At 45.0% G+C, this 15,164-nt stretch overlaps 1 protein-coding gene across 1 annotated transcript; it reads left to right on the plus strand.

The window, feature by feature from the left end:
- The first annotated feature begins 181 nt into the window (after positions 1 to 181).
- Positions 182 to 14,475, plus strand: CLN8 (CLN8 transmembrane ER and ERGIC protein). Its single transcript, XM_081906552.1, has 3 exons — positions 182 to 375; positions 3,184 to 3,868; positions 9,065 to 14,475. The coding sequence occupies exons 2-3, from the start codon at positions 3,326 to 3,328 to the stop codon at positions 9,386 to 9,388; spliced, it is 867 nt and encodes a 288-aa protein (XP_081762678.1). The 5' UTR covers positions 182 to 375; positions 3,184 to 3,325; the 3' UTR covers positions 9,389 to 14,475.
- Positions 14,476 to 15,164: the final 689 nt, after the last annotated feature.

Consider the following 15,164-nt stretch of genomic DNA (forward strand, 5'->3'; position numbering starts at 1 on the left):
CCAGGATCCCTCCCACCCAAGGGCGGAGAGGCTGGTTGCTCCTGCTCGGTGCGCTCCTCCTCCTCCTCGATCCTCTCCACCCCCTGTCGGTGGAACAAAATGGTTTGCTCCAAATTTCAGGGCTCCACCCCCCACCCCAAGAAAAAAACACGCACACACAGACACACACACAGAAAGAGGACCGGGGGAAGCAGTTGCGTGCTTGTTTATGTGTCTCCTTTGCGTGCGCCTCGTTTCCTCCTTGCGCTTCCTGGCGCACCGGGGTTTCGCCGTTCGCCGAGAGGCGCATGACGGGAAGCCCGGGGTAGGGCAGTTGCGAGGAGCAGCAACAAGATCAAGTGACTGGAGGCCTCTGTCCCTGCAACATCGGATCCAGTAAGTAGCACAACATGCGTTTTATTTTACTTTATTTCCACGGAGGCCAAAATCGGGGGGTTGGAACGGCGAAGTTTCCAGAGCTACCCGGCGCTTCTTGGGGTGCGTTTCATCGTCTGGGCTGTTGTGTCAGTTGCGGTGAACTTCAGCGATCCGGTGGGGCTGACATAGGTGCCACATCTCCCTGGGGCCCTGGGTGCCTGAGCACCCACAAAATCCCCCACGGAGGAGCTGGGCACCCACAAAGTTCGGTGCCAGAGCCATGCGCTCTGCATGGCGCCCACTTCCCCGGGCGCGCACGGTCGCGGAGCCAAGCTGGCATTCCGGGGGGCTGGTTGGTAGGTGGGGGCGGAGAGGGAGAGGAGGTTGTTATTGGGGTCCCCCCCTATTCCTTGCTGTTTTATAATATCTTCCTCCTAAGGGTGAATTTGGATCAGTAGGTTTGGAAGCCAGGATGCGATTAACCGTTATTGGCCGGCCCTGCTCTGGAAAGCAGATCTCATGGAGAACTTTGTTCTGTTTGCTTTCTCCCCGAAGGACGGTTTGGGAGGGTGAGAGGCGATTTAAACCACAGCACCTCGCATGACCTCTCAGATCGATGAGCTAGCGTGTTTTAGAAAGAGTAGTGGAACAACCAGAAACTGCGGTAATGTTGTCTTTAGCTGATCATTCTTTCCTTTATAATTGTTCATTTGCATGACAAAATAACATGGCCTGGTCTAATTTTGGCTTGTTAGACAGGCGGTTCTCATGTATTAACAGGAACCTGATGAAAAGTAAACTGCTCTTAGTTTATCATGTGCGTGTTACAGCCTGAAATGCAGCTGATCCTTTTTCTCAATTCAATGCTCAATGCTTGTTGGGGGGGGGGGTATATCAAAAACACAATAGAAATGACAGGCTAGACACAGCATGAAGATGGATTGTGATTAGTGTTGTCCGCTGTGTGTGGTTAAAACTTTCTGAAGTTATCTCCTCTTCCTTAACTTGCTCTCTCTTCTCTTCCCTTCTCTGAAATCAATAAGGGTCCCTAAACTCAACAAGGCTTCCTTATGAGTAAAGTGCTCAATAGTTAAGGGACTACAGTGGTACCTCTAGTTATGAACTTAATTTGTTCCAGAGGTCCGTTCTTAACTTGAAACTGTTCTTAACTAGAGGCGTGCTTTCGCTAATGAGGCCTCTTGCTGCTGCTGCGCTGCCGGCACATAATTTTTGTTCTCATCCTGGGACAAAGTTCTCAACTCGAGGTAACTCTTCCAGGTTAGCGGAGTTTGTAAGCTGAGGCATTTGTAACTCGAAGTACCACTGTAATTGAGCTGAAAGTGTAGAACATGAAAGCAAGACACTTAGGTAGAGTATTTCAATATACGTCTCCTGAAATAAGTAAGGCTGGAACCATTTTTTTTAAAAAAACCAAATAAACTGCCAGCTCAACAAAACAAAACAAAACCATGTCAAAGCAATCTAAGGGCAAATGCATCATCATGAAACCGTAAAATCATGGTCGTAAAACACTAAAATGCTGAACAAGTGACCATTTGTTGGCATGGGATTCTTTGCCCATGATTCAGAGGCATGCAGTAGTTACATGGGGCCTGAGGAGGGTGGAGTATTTGTTGACAGGATTGTGCGCTTTTGTCATATTATATTATAGGAAATGGGTCACTGCTCAGTGACCCACTTGCATGTAGACATCCCCACCTTTGATCCCTGGGATCTCCAGGTTAAAAGGAACAGGTAGCAGCTGATGTGTGGAACTTCTGCCACTCAGAGGAGATGTTTCTGGGCTGAGTGGACAAATAGTCTGAAACTTTGTGGTGTGTGTGTGTGTGTGTGGTGGAGAGGGACTTTTCAGCCGAACTGTTCAAGATATTTCCTGCTTGGTTGTATTCATAGCTGCTCTTGCTTGTTCATCAGATAACTACTTTGTTTTGTTTCTGCCAGACTTGGTAACTATTGTTTTCTATATGGTAGTTAAACAAACACAGTAAAAGTTGTTTACAAATGCAGAAATCACAATTGAAAGCACGACAACTGGTTAAAAAGAATTCCCCAGAATGGTTACAAACAGCGCTTAGAGCTTTTATACAGATGCGTTTTAAGCTATATTCAATTAAGACCATAATCTGAATCACGCTTGTGTGGATGTATGTAATAGCTTGCTAAATGAGGCCCTACACACCAAGGACTGGTAAAAAGCCCTTGCGGAAGAACACTTTAGTGCCCTTTACCTGTCAGTGACAAGTAATAATAATAATAATTTTATTTTTTTATATGCCACCCATCTGACTGGGTTGCCAGCAAAATACAAAAAACACAATAAAACATTTGGGGCCATGTGGGTGGGGCCTGATGATGGGTGACAAGGAACCCCATCACCGGCCCTGCCCTCAATGGATCAGATGTTACCTGGAAGGAAGTGGGCAGAGAACGTGGGAAAGCAGTTAATTGTGCTGCTATTGCTAATGTGTGGATCATCACTTGATTGCATGTTGTTAGAGCTACTAGTGGGGCATGAGTGTGCCCACATGCCTTGGCACACAAACATGCATATAGCTTTCTACAGTGGTACCTCTGGTTACGAACTTAATTCGTTCTGGAGGTCCGTTCTTAACCTGAAACCATTCTTAACCTGAGGTACCACTTTAGTCAATGGGGCCTCCCGCTGCCACCACACAATTTCTGTTCTCATCCTGAGGTAAAGTTCTTAACCCAAGGTACTACTTCCGGGTTAGCAGAGTCTGTAACCCGAAGTGTTTGTAACCTGAGGTACCACTGTATAGCTTTCCTCTTTGTTTTCCTCTGCAGATGGCAGCGTGTATTGGGCCACAGCTAAATATAACCGCAGAAGTTCGAGATCCTTAAGCAGGCCCGGCACGTGGGCGAGGACTTCCTGCGTGTGGGGAAACACACTCTCACAAGTTCAGCTTTTGCAGCGTGAACTGAAGAAATGAATCTTGAAACTGCTGGGCCGACATCCTCGTCCCTGTTTTCGTGGAATTACGTTCTGTGGGAAGTCCGTCTGAAGCTAGTGGCGGCCGGCTTCTTCCTTTACTTGGGAGTGTTCTGCCTCTCACACTGCCTGTCTTCGTGGCTGGTAGCCACTTACCGCTCGTTGCCGGCGAAGGAGAAAGTCTTCTGGAACCTGGCTGCTACGCGAGGCGTGTTTGGCATCCAGAGTTGTGTCGCCGGCTTGTGGGCCTTGCTTTTCGATCCGGTTTTTCAAGCCAACAAGGTGTACTCCCAGCAGGAGTGGAGCTGGTTCAACTGCCTCATAGCCTCTGGCTTCTTCCTGCTCGAAAATGTAGCTGTTCACGTTTCCAACGTTGTCTTCAGGACATTTGACTTGTTCTTAGTCGTTCACCATTTCCTTGCCTTCGGTGGCTTTTTCGGTCTGGTCACCAACATAAAGTCCGGGCACTACATCCCCTTGATGGGAATGTTGCTGGAGATGAGTACGCCTTTCACTTGCATATCGTGGATGCTTTTAAAGGTGAGATGTTGGGTGAGCAAAGGTCTAAAACATGGGTAGGCAAACTAAGGCCCGGGGGCCGGATTCGGCCCAGTCGCCTTCTAAATCCAATCCACGGACGGTCCAGGAATCAGCGTATTTTTACATGAGTAGAATGTGTCCTTTTATTTAAAATGCATTTCTGCGTTATTTGTGGGGCATATGAATTTGTTCTTTCCCCCGCCCCCTTCAAAATATATTCCGGCCCCCAACAAGGTCTGAGGGACATTGGACCGGCCCCCTGCTGAAAAAGTTTGCCAACCCCTGGTCTAAAACCACTGTCCTATTAATACCACCATCACAAACTGTGTTGCCCTGTCTTCTGAGTGGAAGCCTTTGGGGCAAGGCAGGCCAGAGCTGTGGTGCCTCAAAAGAGTTCCGTCTGAGAAGCTTGGTCTGCCAATGCCTGGAGGGGACAAATGAGGCCTTTAATACCTTGCTCAGATGAACACTGTCAGGTTTGCATCTTTTCTGGAGTGTGGTGATCTTCAAAGGTCCAGTCTCCTGGCCATGGGTATTTAGACAACCAACCTTTGTATTATAAAGGTCTAGTATGGCGCCCAAGCTTCTAACTTAAAGCTTATGGCCTTCCTAGAAGTCTTCCCAGAAAGTGTATTTTTTATAAAACAGCAACAAAAACCTAGATTTTTGAATTTGTAATGGTGATCTGTTGGTTGCTCATCTCTTGACTCTCAGGAGTTTCTTTATATATAATTTGTTCTCAGGCTTTTCAAAACATTTGCACAATAACCTTCCAGTCAAAATAATTGCATTGTTTCATAAGCTGACATCCCACCCTCACCTCCACAGCGTTTTTACTCAAACGTTTTCTACTGCATTATATCATTATCGATTACAGAAAGTTTCTCTGTTACTATTATTTTTTGTCATTTTTCGTCCGCTGCTTTTATCTCGAATCCTGCCCACGATTTCATTTGACTGCAATATATTTTTTAAATAGTCCATGAAAGGCGTCCAGTACTCTATATAAAGTTTAGCATTTTTATCTCTTTAATTTCGCTGTCAGCTTTGCCATATCTGCATAGTCCATTACTTTCAAAAGCTCTTCCTCCTTTGTCTAAAACTTCTCTTCCTTCCAGTTCTGTGCAAATAATATTCTAGCTGTTATTGCCAAATACAACAGCCGGGAGTTTCTTGCCTTCCTTTTCCAAAGACCGTAGCCTTGGTTTCTGAGTAATTCATCTCTAGATATTCCATATTTACAATATTCACCAAGCTCCCACTGTTATGTTTTTAGACCTACACATGCAGGAGAACCCCATCGGCTGCACATAAAAGAACAGAAACCACCCTTGATAAAGTTGATGTTAGACTTTTCAGGCATCCGTTCTGGATGGAATTAGCTATAAACAGTGGAAAGTGACCATCGTTCAAAACCAATATGTGTTGTTGTTGTTAGTGTAGTGCCCTCGGCTTACGAAGATAGCAAATTCAAACTCTATTCTCGACTTCGCTTGCGAAAATTCTGAACATTCTCACAAACTGAACAGCTGTTGGGAGAGAGCCAGTGTGGTGTAGTGGTTAAGAGCGGTAGTCTCGTAATCTGGGGAACCGGGTTCGCGTCTCCGCTCCTCCACATGCAGCTGCTGGGTGACCTTGGGCCAGTCACACTTCTCTGAAGTCTGTCAGCCCCACTCACCTCACAGAGTGTTTGTTGTGGGGGAGGAAGGGAAAGGAGAATGTTAGCCACTTTGAGACTCCTTAGGGTAGTGATAAAGCAGGATATCAAAATCCAAACTACTACTACTACTACTACTACTACTACTACTACTACTATTCTTCTTCTTCTTCTTCTTCTTCTTCTTCTTCTTCTTCTTCTTCTTCTTCTTCTTCTTCTTCTGTGTTTCATTGGGATTAATTCCATTTGGGGCATTAATCTTGAGGGAAAGGCACTCTGCACCTGCTCAGGAGTACTCTCACCTATTAATCTTGTATTCCTTGCTCTACTTTTCAACTAGCACTTCTGATATTGGGTAGCTTGAGCATACTCGGGAATTAGAGGTTTGTGTCTCTTTTGCAGGAAATGCATGAGGTCTTTTGATAAAGGGTGGTGTACAATTTGAATAAACAATAATAATAATACTGTTTTGTGTGTTACCACCCATCAAAAATTAGAGGGAATGGCATGCTGATCACAGGGTGCTATTTACAAACAAAGAAACCACGCCAGCATTCGAGTCAAAGGAACAATTAAACATTTATCTTTCTCTTGCATACTCTTTAAAGTGGTCAGGTTGTCCCCTGCTTAGAAACTGTGGCATGATCTTCTTACCATATAAAGAGGATGTTTGTACTAACAACCTATTTTGCTTTGTTGGAAATAGACATAGTCTGCAGTTTTGAAACCTGCAGCCCTGTGGAATCCAGTTTTAGCCAGGATTTATCTAGCGATCCTAAGATAAGTTAGCTTTAGGCCAGACATAGGCAAACTCGGCCCTCCAGATGTTTTGGGACTACAACTCCCATCATCCCTAGCTAACAGGACCAGTGGTCAAGGATGATGGGAATTGTAGTCCCAAAACATCTGGAGGGCCGAGTTTGCCTATGCCTGCTTTAGGCAGTTCATGGAAGGCAAGTTTTCCTTCCTTCTCTCTTCCATCCACCTGCAGCCTCTGAAAAGGCATTTTGGATAGTGTTTTCATTTAGTTTTTTTAGGGGGCCTTAATGATGGGAGAGCATTCTTTTCTGGTCCTGGAAAGAAAGGCTAGATGCAATTTGAGTCAAACAATCCAACATGCATCTTGGACAACAGCCTGTTAACAAGATAGAAAGATGCTGAGTCAAAATACAAAATGCACGTGAGGACTTTGGATACATTTCCCCAAAGACGTTGGTTCAAAATATTTCCCCCCAAGGACTTTCGATAATTGTGACACATTTTGAAAAAGGCTTATTGGTTGAAATTGATTTGTAACTTGATTGTTTCCTTTTTGTGCGTTTCTCAGATACATCACTGCTTGTGAGTCTTTCTGCTGGTTGTGTTTTGATGTAGAGAGATTGCCATCCGTGACAGAGAACAAGAAACCTTCCTTCTGTAAAGTTCTAGAGATAAACTTGTCTTCAGTTTCAAGCCTTTTTTTTTGGGACTTGGTTTAATGGAACCTGCTTATTCCATATTCAGGGAATTCCATAGCCAGGGACAATCTGGTAGCAGCTTTTTCTTTAACTCACATTAAAGAGTTTAATTAAGGCAGACTCGCCCAAATGCTGACTCTGTGTTTTTGAGTAAACATTAAATTAACAGGCCCTGCTGTTCACTATAAGCACTCAAACTTCACTGCTGTGTTAGGTCTTCATGCAAAGATTTCTCCTGTGTTCTTTTCTAATACTATGGGTTATCCTTAAGATCTGTAATGTAATGAGAATGGCTTCTAATTTAATGAGAATACTTTTTCTGTGCAGCCTGAGCAGGAGCAGTGAACAGTGTGAATCGCTGCAGCTTGTTTTCACTTACCTCACAGTTGTGAAGAGTATTCTCAGGTGATGAGACAATTGAGAAAAAGAGGAAGGAACAGGACACATACATATATTAGAAGAAGAAGAAGATGATATTATTTATACCCTGCCCATCTGGCTGAGTTTCCCCAGCCACTCTGGGCGACTCGCAATCAAATGTTAAAAACAGTACAGCATTAAATATTAAAAACTTCCCTAAACAGGGCTGCCTTCAGATGTCTTTTAAAGATAGGATAGCTGCTTATTTCCTTCACATCTGAAGAGAGGGTGTTCCACAGGGCGGGCACCACCACCGAGAAGGCCCTCTGTCTTGTTCCCTGTAACCTCACTTCTCGCAATGAGGGAACCGCCAGAAGGCCCTCAGCGCTGGACCTCAGTGTTTGTGTGTGTGTGTATGTGTGTGTGTGTATATATATATATATATGGACAGTCCCTGGATCAAGTGTCTTTTCTTCTTTAAGTTCTCAAAGCTCTTAACTTGAGCTCAAGGTTGTCATCTGAACTGGCCAGACGTTTAACTGAGAATCCATTACAGTCCATCCTTTGAAAAATAAGATTTTAGAGCCGGCTTTCCCCCAAATGGGCAACTAGACATTCCATTCTGGCTACTGTATCCTTGGCTTAAGGAGCCATTTGGCTCCTAGCTTATAGATCAGAGTTTCTAAGACGCTGAGGAGGAACTCTTGTTGGTCCTCAGAAGCACCACACCCCCTGATTGAGAAAGGTGCATGTCTTAGTATCAGCTCTTGGGAATGACCAGTATTGCTGTTCTGAGATGCCTGTCATCTTCACATTCCAGTCATCAGTCATTGCCCAAACTTATTGCTTTCAATGCCAGCGTGTTTCTTCCTCTTGGAAGATGGCTGTTTAAAAGCCTCCTGGCATTTTAAAACAATTGACTTCCAGAAAGTTTGGTGTGTAAATATCTATACAGTAGTACCTTGGTTCTCAAACTTTTAATCCGTTCTGGAATTCCACTCCGAAACCAAAGCGTTCCAAAACCGAGGCGTGCTTTCCCATGGAAAGTAATGCCATTCCAGACTCTTAAAAACAACCCCTAAAACAGCAAATTAATTTGAATTTTACTATCTAACGAGACCATTGATCCATAAAATGAAAGCAATAATCAATGTACTGTATAATAAAATATTGTATAATAAAGTTGAAAAAAAACCTATAAAATAAATAAGACAGTATTTGTAGATGATAAAACTTTAAATTAGGGGGTTTTTTTCTTACCTGCACTGATGATAGTCATTGTTTGGATGGGGGGCTTTTATCCATTTCCGCAGTCACACAATCAGTCAATCAGTAGCTGAACTGGGTTCCACACAGTCACAAAAATAAATTAACCAAAATAAGCCTCGAAAACAAAAAAACACAAAATAAATAGCAAAAACAAAAGCGCCAAACTTAATCCATTCCCGAAGTCCGTTCGACTTCCAAAATGTTCAAAAACCAAGGCACAGCTTCTGATTGGTGCAGGTGCCTTGGAAACAATAGCCAACAGCCTCATCGGCTGTTCAGCTTCCGAAAACACTTCCGGTTTTTTGGTGTTTGGGAACCAAGGCACCACTGTACTGGAAACTTTGCACGTGTTCTTGGTGGTGTTATTTGAGGTGAAATGTGTTCTGAATATAACTCCCATGGAAAATATGCATTCTATATAGAGTCTTAACTTTTGAATATCTTCTCTTCCAGGTCGGCTTGGCAAACACTTCCTTTTGGAAGGCAAACCAGTGGCTGATGATCCACATGTTCCATTGCCGCATGATTCTTACCTACCACATGTGGTGGGTGTGTATTTCTAACTGGAATGCTGTTGTGGAGAACCTGGGCCTCCTGCATTTTGCTGTCGTCTTCACAGGGATGAGCGCCGTCACCGTAATACTTAACCCCTACTGGACATACAAAAAGACTCAGCAGCTCCTCTGCCCCGTGGACTGGAACTTTGCCAATAGAGCAATGGAAAACGGCTCGTCCCCAAAACCCAACGGGGACGTGTTGCAGAAGAAAGGGTTGTGACGGCGACATTATTAGGCCTCTTCGGGAACCGATATTAAAAAAAAAAGGCCAGGTGGAGGTAGCTCGGGTAGGCAGGATCGCGAAGCTTCAGTTTTTTTGAGTTAAGGGATCTGAAACATATTTATTACTAGCCCGCAGTTTTCTTATCAGTATTCTTAATCAAATAACTGTGACGTTGCAAATTTGGTTTAAATATCTGTGTTGCACATCTGCATACTTTAAGAAATGTAGAAGAGAGAACTGAATACGAGAAAAAGCAGGAGATGAGTTGGCTGTGATCTAGTTTTGGGTACCAGCCTTCCATTTCTTAGAGCTGCCGCAAACACATTCACCAGATCACTGTCCAGAATACTATTCTGGTTGTCTCCAGAATGTCACCAGGGACAGATGGTGTTTCCAGATGGACCCCCATCTTTCTAGACTCACTCTCAGTTTTACAGACATGCTGAGCTCTTCATTAGTCGGTGCTCATAGCCTTAAACCTCCGCTTGCAAATAGTGTTGAACGTTAACCTAGTGTATTTTTTAAAAAAATTATAATAGAGGTGTAGAGCAGGTGGAGCAATGTGATTTGCACGCAGTCGACACCAGAAAAGTACAAGAGGCAACACTAGTGCAAAGAGCACTGCTGGGCAACTCTAGAATAGCCAGATCATCAAAACAGAGGTAGTTTGATGATTCAGAATGCCAGGGTTGGTCTTACAGGTTTCGTTCCTTATGGCACCGTACATGCACAAACATGCCCCTTTTGCCTCTTGCAGGCTGTGAGTTTAATTTCCTCTGAGATGCACAATCACCTTTATGTAGCATGAGCCAGCCTCCCCCCCCCCCCAACCTGGAGATTTCCAGGTCTTTTGGGTTCCCAGCTCCGAAAGGATGGTGAGAGTTTTAGTCTAAAATATCTGAGGATAGGCGGCTGCAAGCCTTTGGCACCTCTTTCATAACAGTCCTGACCCCTGTTTTACACTGCACTTTGGGGGCGGTATGTGTGTATCCGGAGTGGAGACCCCTCTGCGCTCAGGCCACAAGGCTGCTGGCACCCCTGCCCGTGGAAAGCCCCCCTACTGGAACAGGGCTGAGCCAGTCCTTCTGAGCTGGTCTTGCTGCCATTTGGACAACCGCGTCACACCCAATCTGTGTCCTTGCTGCTGTCCCAGCCTGGAGCTGATGCAGGGATTGGCCTGATCTTTGTGCCTCTGCTTCTGTTGCTGCCATGACCAGCTGGGCTCAGAGGGATCAGTAGCTCCAGTGCACCCCAGAGAGGTTTTAGATTTCATCTTTTAAAACTTGTGTCGCATTTAACAGACAGGGGCATAGAGCAGATTTTGGATCTCTTGAGCAGTTTCCAGTAGCTCCCCAACTGGTTGCTAGGAATTTAGCAATGAATACTATAGTGCAGGCATCCCCAGACTCGGCCCTCCAGATGTTTTGGGACTACAGTTCCCATCATCCCTGACCACTGGTTCTGTTAGCTAGGGATGATGGGAGTTGTAGTCCCCAAAACATCTGGAGGGCCGAGTTTGGGGGTGCGTGCTCTAGTGGGCAGGGCTCACTTAATTAGTACTGCCTTAACTGCTAAAAGACCCTGAGTGTTTGCCCTTTGCTTCGTAAATTTAAACTATAGTTAAAAGACTCTATATTTTAAAAATCCTATTTATAACATCAGACCTCTATCCTTCTCAGCCCTATCCCCTTCAAGTGTCAGGTATTAAGGTGCTTCTGAAAAGGTACCAACGGTTTTTGAAAGGTCCTAGAGGAAAGTCGTCCTTTCCCAGTGTAAATGTTGTAAATCGTTTTTTAAAGAAGTTGCAGGAAACTTGTTCAAAAAAATCCATATTCCAGCAGAAAGTTGTGGAACGCTGACACCTGGTGGCCATTGCGATGTATAGTTCGCTTGTTTTGACAAGCAGAATATATGCAATCAGCAAAGGATATTATTGCATGGAGGCAGTTTACCTAAGCTTGCCTGTGAGTTACGTCTGACTGAACTCAGTGGGACTTACGTCTGAGTAGACAGGATTGCACTGAAGGCATGATTGTTCGTTTGTTTTTATTTATTTTGAGTGCATAATTCTTCCTGCTGTGTAGCTCTGCATTCCAACCTGTGGCGCAGAGGTGCAAGGGAAACGAGGTTTTTCCATTCACTAATGCATACTGATGGAACTGCTGGTGGAAAATTAGCATGATGAAGGACATGTTAAATACAGGGTTTTTTCCTCCCTCTCCTCTGCTCCCTCTGCCCTTGGTAAATAGACATTAATGTACAGTTGTGAAGGTCCAGTACAGAGGAAGGACACCCAGGGTAATGTGCATTTCTCCTGGCATGGACTTGGGTGGAGTAATAGCAGTGAGGGAGCACATTTTGGTAGCATAAATGCAACTATAGAAAATTAGCATTGGAAACTCAAAGCATGGTGATTAATAGCAATATTCTATCCATTGATAGATGGGAATATCTGTTCACAGAAGTCTTCCCAGGGTTGAAAAGGTCCTTTCGTGATCAGAGCAGAAGCTTTGGATCCAATGCACAATATATTGTTCTTGTTTAAAGGTACCTGTTACCTTCTACTGTTTCAGTGTAACAGCAAGATATGAAACCCCAGGACGTATGCCGATGGAACTGAATAATTTTGTCGGTGGTTCTCTTTGAGCTCTGTGAGGCAAAGCGAACATAAGTCAAAATTGTTCTGTTTGTAGGCCGCCTTTCCGTAGTTAAAACCGTACTCAAGGTGGCTTACAAAACTGGGAGAGGTTTACATAACTGTATGACGAAAACAGGCATAAATAATAAATGAAACACATTCAAAAGTACACAACCAAATGGAACAATTTCCCCATGAACCGTAGCACAGTGAAACCTTGGTTCTCAAACGCCTTGGTACTCGAACATTTCGGCTCGCGAACGCTGAAAACCCAGAAGTATTGTAACTCCTTCGAAATATTCTGATGCAAACAGATGAGGATCGGTGTGTCCTTTGTGTAACCTTGTTTTTATTTGTGTGTGAAAGGTTATACAAAAGGGCTGTTCCAGTGGAGAGGGAGGTTGGTCTAAGTCAATGTGACCCACTTCTGAAACCTTGTGGGGATGAACATTCCTCCCTCCCCCTTCATTCAGTGGTCTAGTGCTGAGGTTTTCAACCTTTTTGAGTCCACAGTTCCCTTGACCAACTACATTTTTTCTCTGGCACCCCTGTGGGGGCCCAGTTGTGTCACCCCTTGCAGGGCTGGCAACCCCTCAACCCTCTTTGAACACCCTCCCTTGTGGAGTGTTTCCTCGGCCTCCTCTCCTCTCACCTCTCCTTGGGAGTCCTCCGGGCAGCCACAGCTACTGCCCCCGGTCTCTGAGCTGCCCCCCACCACCTCACAACGGTCCCACAGGGGTCTGGGATTTGTTTGTCCATTCCCAACAGCAAGGGCTGGCAGACCGGCTGGTTGGGCTCCCTCACCCACTTGCTTGCTTACTCTGAGGCCGCCTCAACTCCTGGCGACCAGCACCCCTTGGCCAGCACCAGGGACGCCATTCGCCTGGGGAAGTTGTAGCCAGGGCTGCTGCAACAAACAGCTGCACGTGCCTTTGGAAGGCAGAGACTCCAGAGGGCCTCAAGAGGAAGGGAGGGAAGGACAGAGGCCAGTGTTGCCCGCAGCACCCCTGACCATCATTCAAGGCACCCCAGGGTGCCACAGCACACTGAAAACCACTGGTCTGGTGAACTAAGAAGTATATTTTGTCACAGAACCCTGGCCTAATTGTTTTTCTTAGAACTCCCAAGGTGGTTTTCAGCTGCAGCATTACACACACACACACACACACACACACACACACACACAGTCCGGAAGATGTGTAATGTTACATTTTGGAATATAATCCCCTTGCAGCTTTTGAAAATGAGTTAACAAGTTCGCTTTGCTAGTCTGCTTCTGATCAGAAGTTCGGTTTCTTGTTTCCCCCAGAGATCATCTTCTCTGCGTCTAAAAAGGGGAAGTAGGTGAAATACACCTGAAAGGGCTTATCTTCAGTATGAGCTTACCTCAGACAAGAGCTGATCTGAATTCAACTTGGCCCACAGCCTGTTTACACAGAGCTGGGCAGCTGGTGGGAAATCTGGGAAAAGGACGCTTCCATGGTTCAAGCTGTGCAGAATCAAAAGTCGGCAAAAGTTTTCATGGTGCAAAATACGTAGCAGCAGAAATCTTGAGTTTAACCCTGTACCTCTACCTGTACCTGTTGGCTGAGGTGGCTGCATTCACACGTCCTCATTCCCTCAATCCGTTCTGCCTGCTGCCGAAATGTTACCTTCAGCCCAAGCTGAGCCCATTTACTCTCTAGTTTAATAGCATTTTCCCTTGGTGCAGTTTTGCAAACTTGCAACAGCCGTCTCTGCAGAACTCTGCATTTTTTTCCTCAAAGGTCTTAAATTACTGAAAAGTGAGTGTGGGGAGAAAAAAACACAGTCTGAGGCCAGAGATCCTTCTGGAAGCTAGCTGCCTATTGTGCATATACAGGTTTCAATTCTGATTCTCGTTTTAGCAGAACCAGGTTCCGCGTGGCTTCGTGCTTTAAGGGGAGCAAATCCTTTCTTTTCCTCCATGCGTGTTCTTTTCAGTAAATGTTCCCTGGCAGTTCCGAATAGTTTTTTTCTCCCTGCAGGAGGGGGCTGCAAAATGGGAAGGCCATTTGTTACAGAGGACAAAATTGCTGTAAGAAGGCATTTGGCAGGAGGAAATAGGGCGGTTCAGGAGAGGCTAAGTGCCACCCATCTGTTCAATTCTTCCTAGGATTTCTGTTCTGTTAGCAGGTTTGTTTCTCAGTATAATGTCAGTGCTGCAGAGATGGGACCAAGACATGTAAGCCAACACCATGCCTACTTGCACTTTTGTAGTTTAACATGAGTCTTGAATTTGGGAGGAGGCGGTAGGACTGAATAGAGGCAACTGTTCTGTCTTATGTCCTCGAACTGTAATAAAGAGGGGGGCTTAGTCTCTGTTCCCCAGCCCCATCAGTTACTATCTGCCACATGCAACTGGTGTGTGATCCCTATTTTAAAAAATTGTTTCTAATTGTATAATAAAGAGTGTTTTATATACTAAGCTGTGTGATTCCTCCTTCCCCCACCCCCCTCTCTGCACTAGTGGTGTATTTGGGGGCTTTTGGAAACATTATTCTTCCTTCCTTTAAATCACAGCGGCTTCGCAAGCCTTGCAATACATTGTTTGCTGCTGAAATGCTTTGCATATCCATGTTGTCATGCTAAGCTCCCTTTTAGTGCACTAATGAAAAAGGGGTTCTCCCCTCTGGGCTTGCCAGTTAGATCGCTTTCTTCTTAATGAAGTTGATATTAAAATGTTGTGCTTTGAAAGCAGTAGATTTGCCGGTCCGTCTAGCATCCTGCTTTCCACAGTGGCTAGATAACTTCCAGGAAGCCCAGATGCAGGATATGATGAGAAAATAGACCTCCCCTCACAACCGGTGTTCAGTGACGTGTGACCTCAGACTGGAAATTCTGTTTCATTTATTTACATATGTACTTCTCCTGCCTTTCCTCCCAAAGGAAGCCGGGCCAGCAAATGACAAAATATAAAGATAATACAACTGACAAAGCAGCCTCTTTTTGAAGAGGCTGAAAAAGAGAGGTACCGTATTTTTTGCTCTATAAGACTCACTTTTTCCCTCCTAAAAAGTAAGGGGAAATGTGTGTGCGTCTTATGGAGCGAATGCAGGCTGCGCAGCTATCCCAGAAGCCAGAACAGCAAGAGGGATCGCTGCTTTCACTGCGCAG

The sequence above is a fragment of the Podarcis melisellensis genome, assembly GCF_964234715.1.
Source record: "Podarcis melisellensis genome assembly, chromosome: 3".
NCBI lineage: Eukaryota > Metazoa > Chordata > Lepidosauria > Squamata > Lacertidae > Podarcis > Podarcis melisellensis.

Excerpts from the sequence above, each read along its gene's own strand:
- CLN8 (XM_081906552.1), top strand. The coding sequence starts at position 3,326 with ATGAATCTTGAAACTGCTGGGCCGACATCCTCGTCCCTGTTTTCGTGG. Across the intron at positions 3,869-9,064 it reads TATCGTGGATGCTTTTAAAG|GTCGGCTTGGCAAACACTTC; the intron begins GTGAGATGTTGG and ends CTTCTCTTCCAG.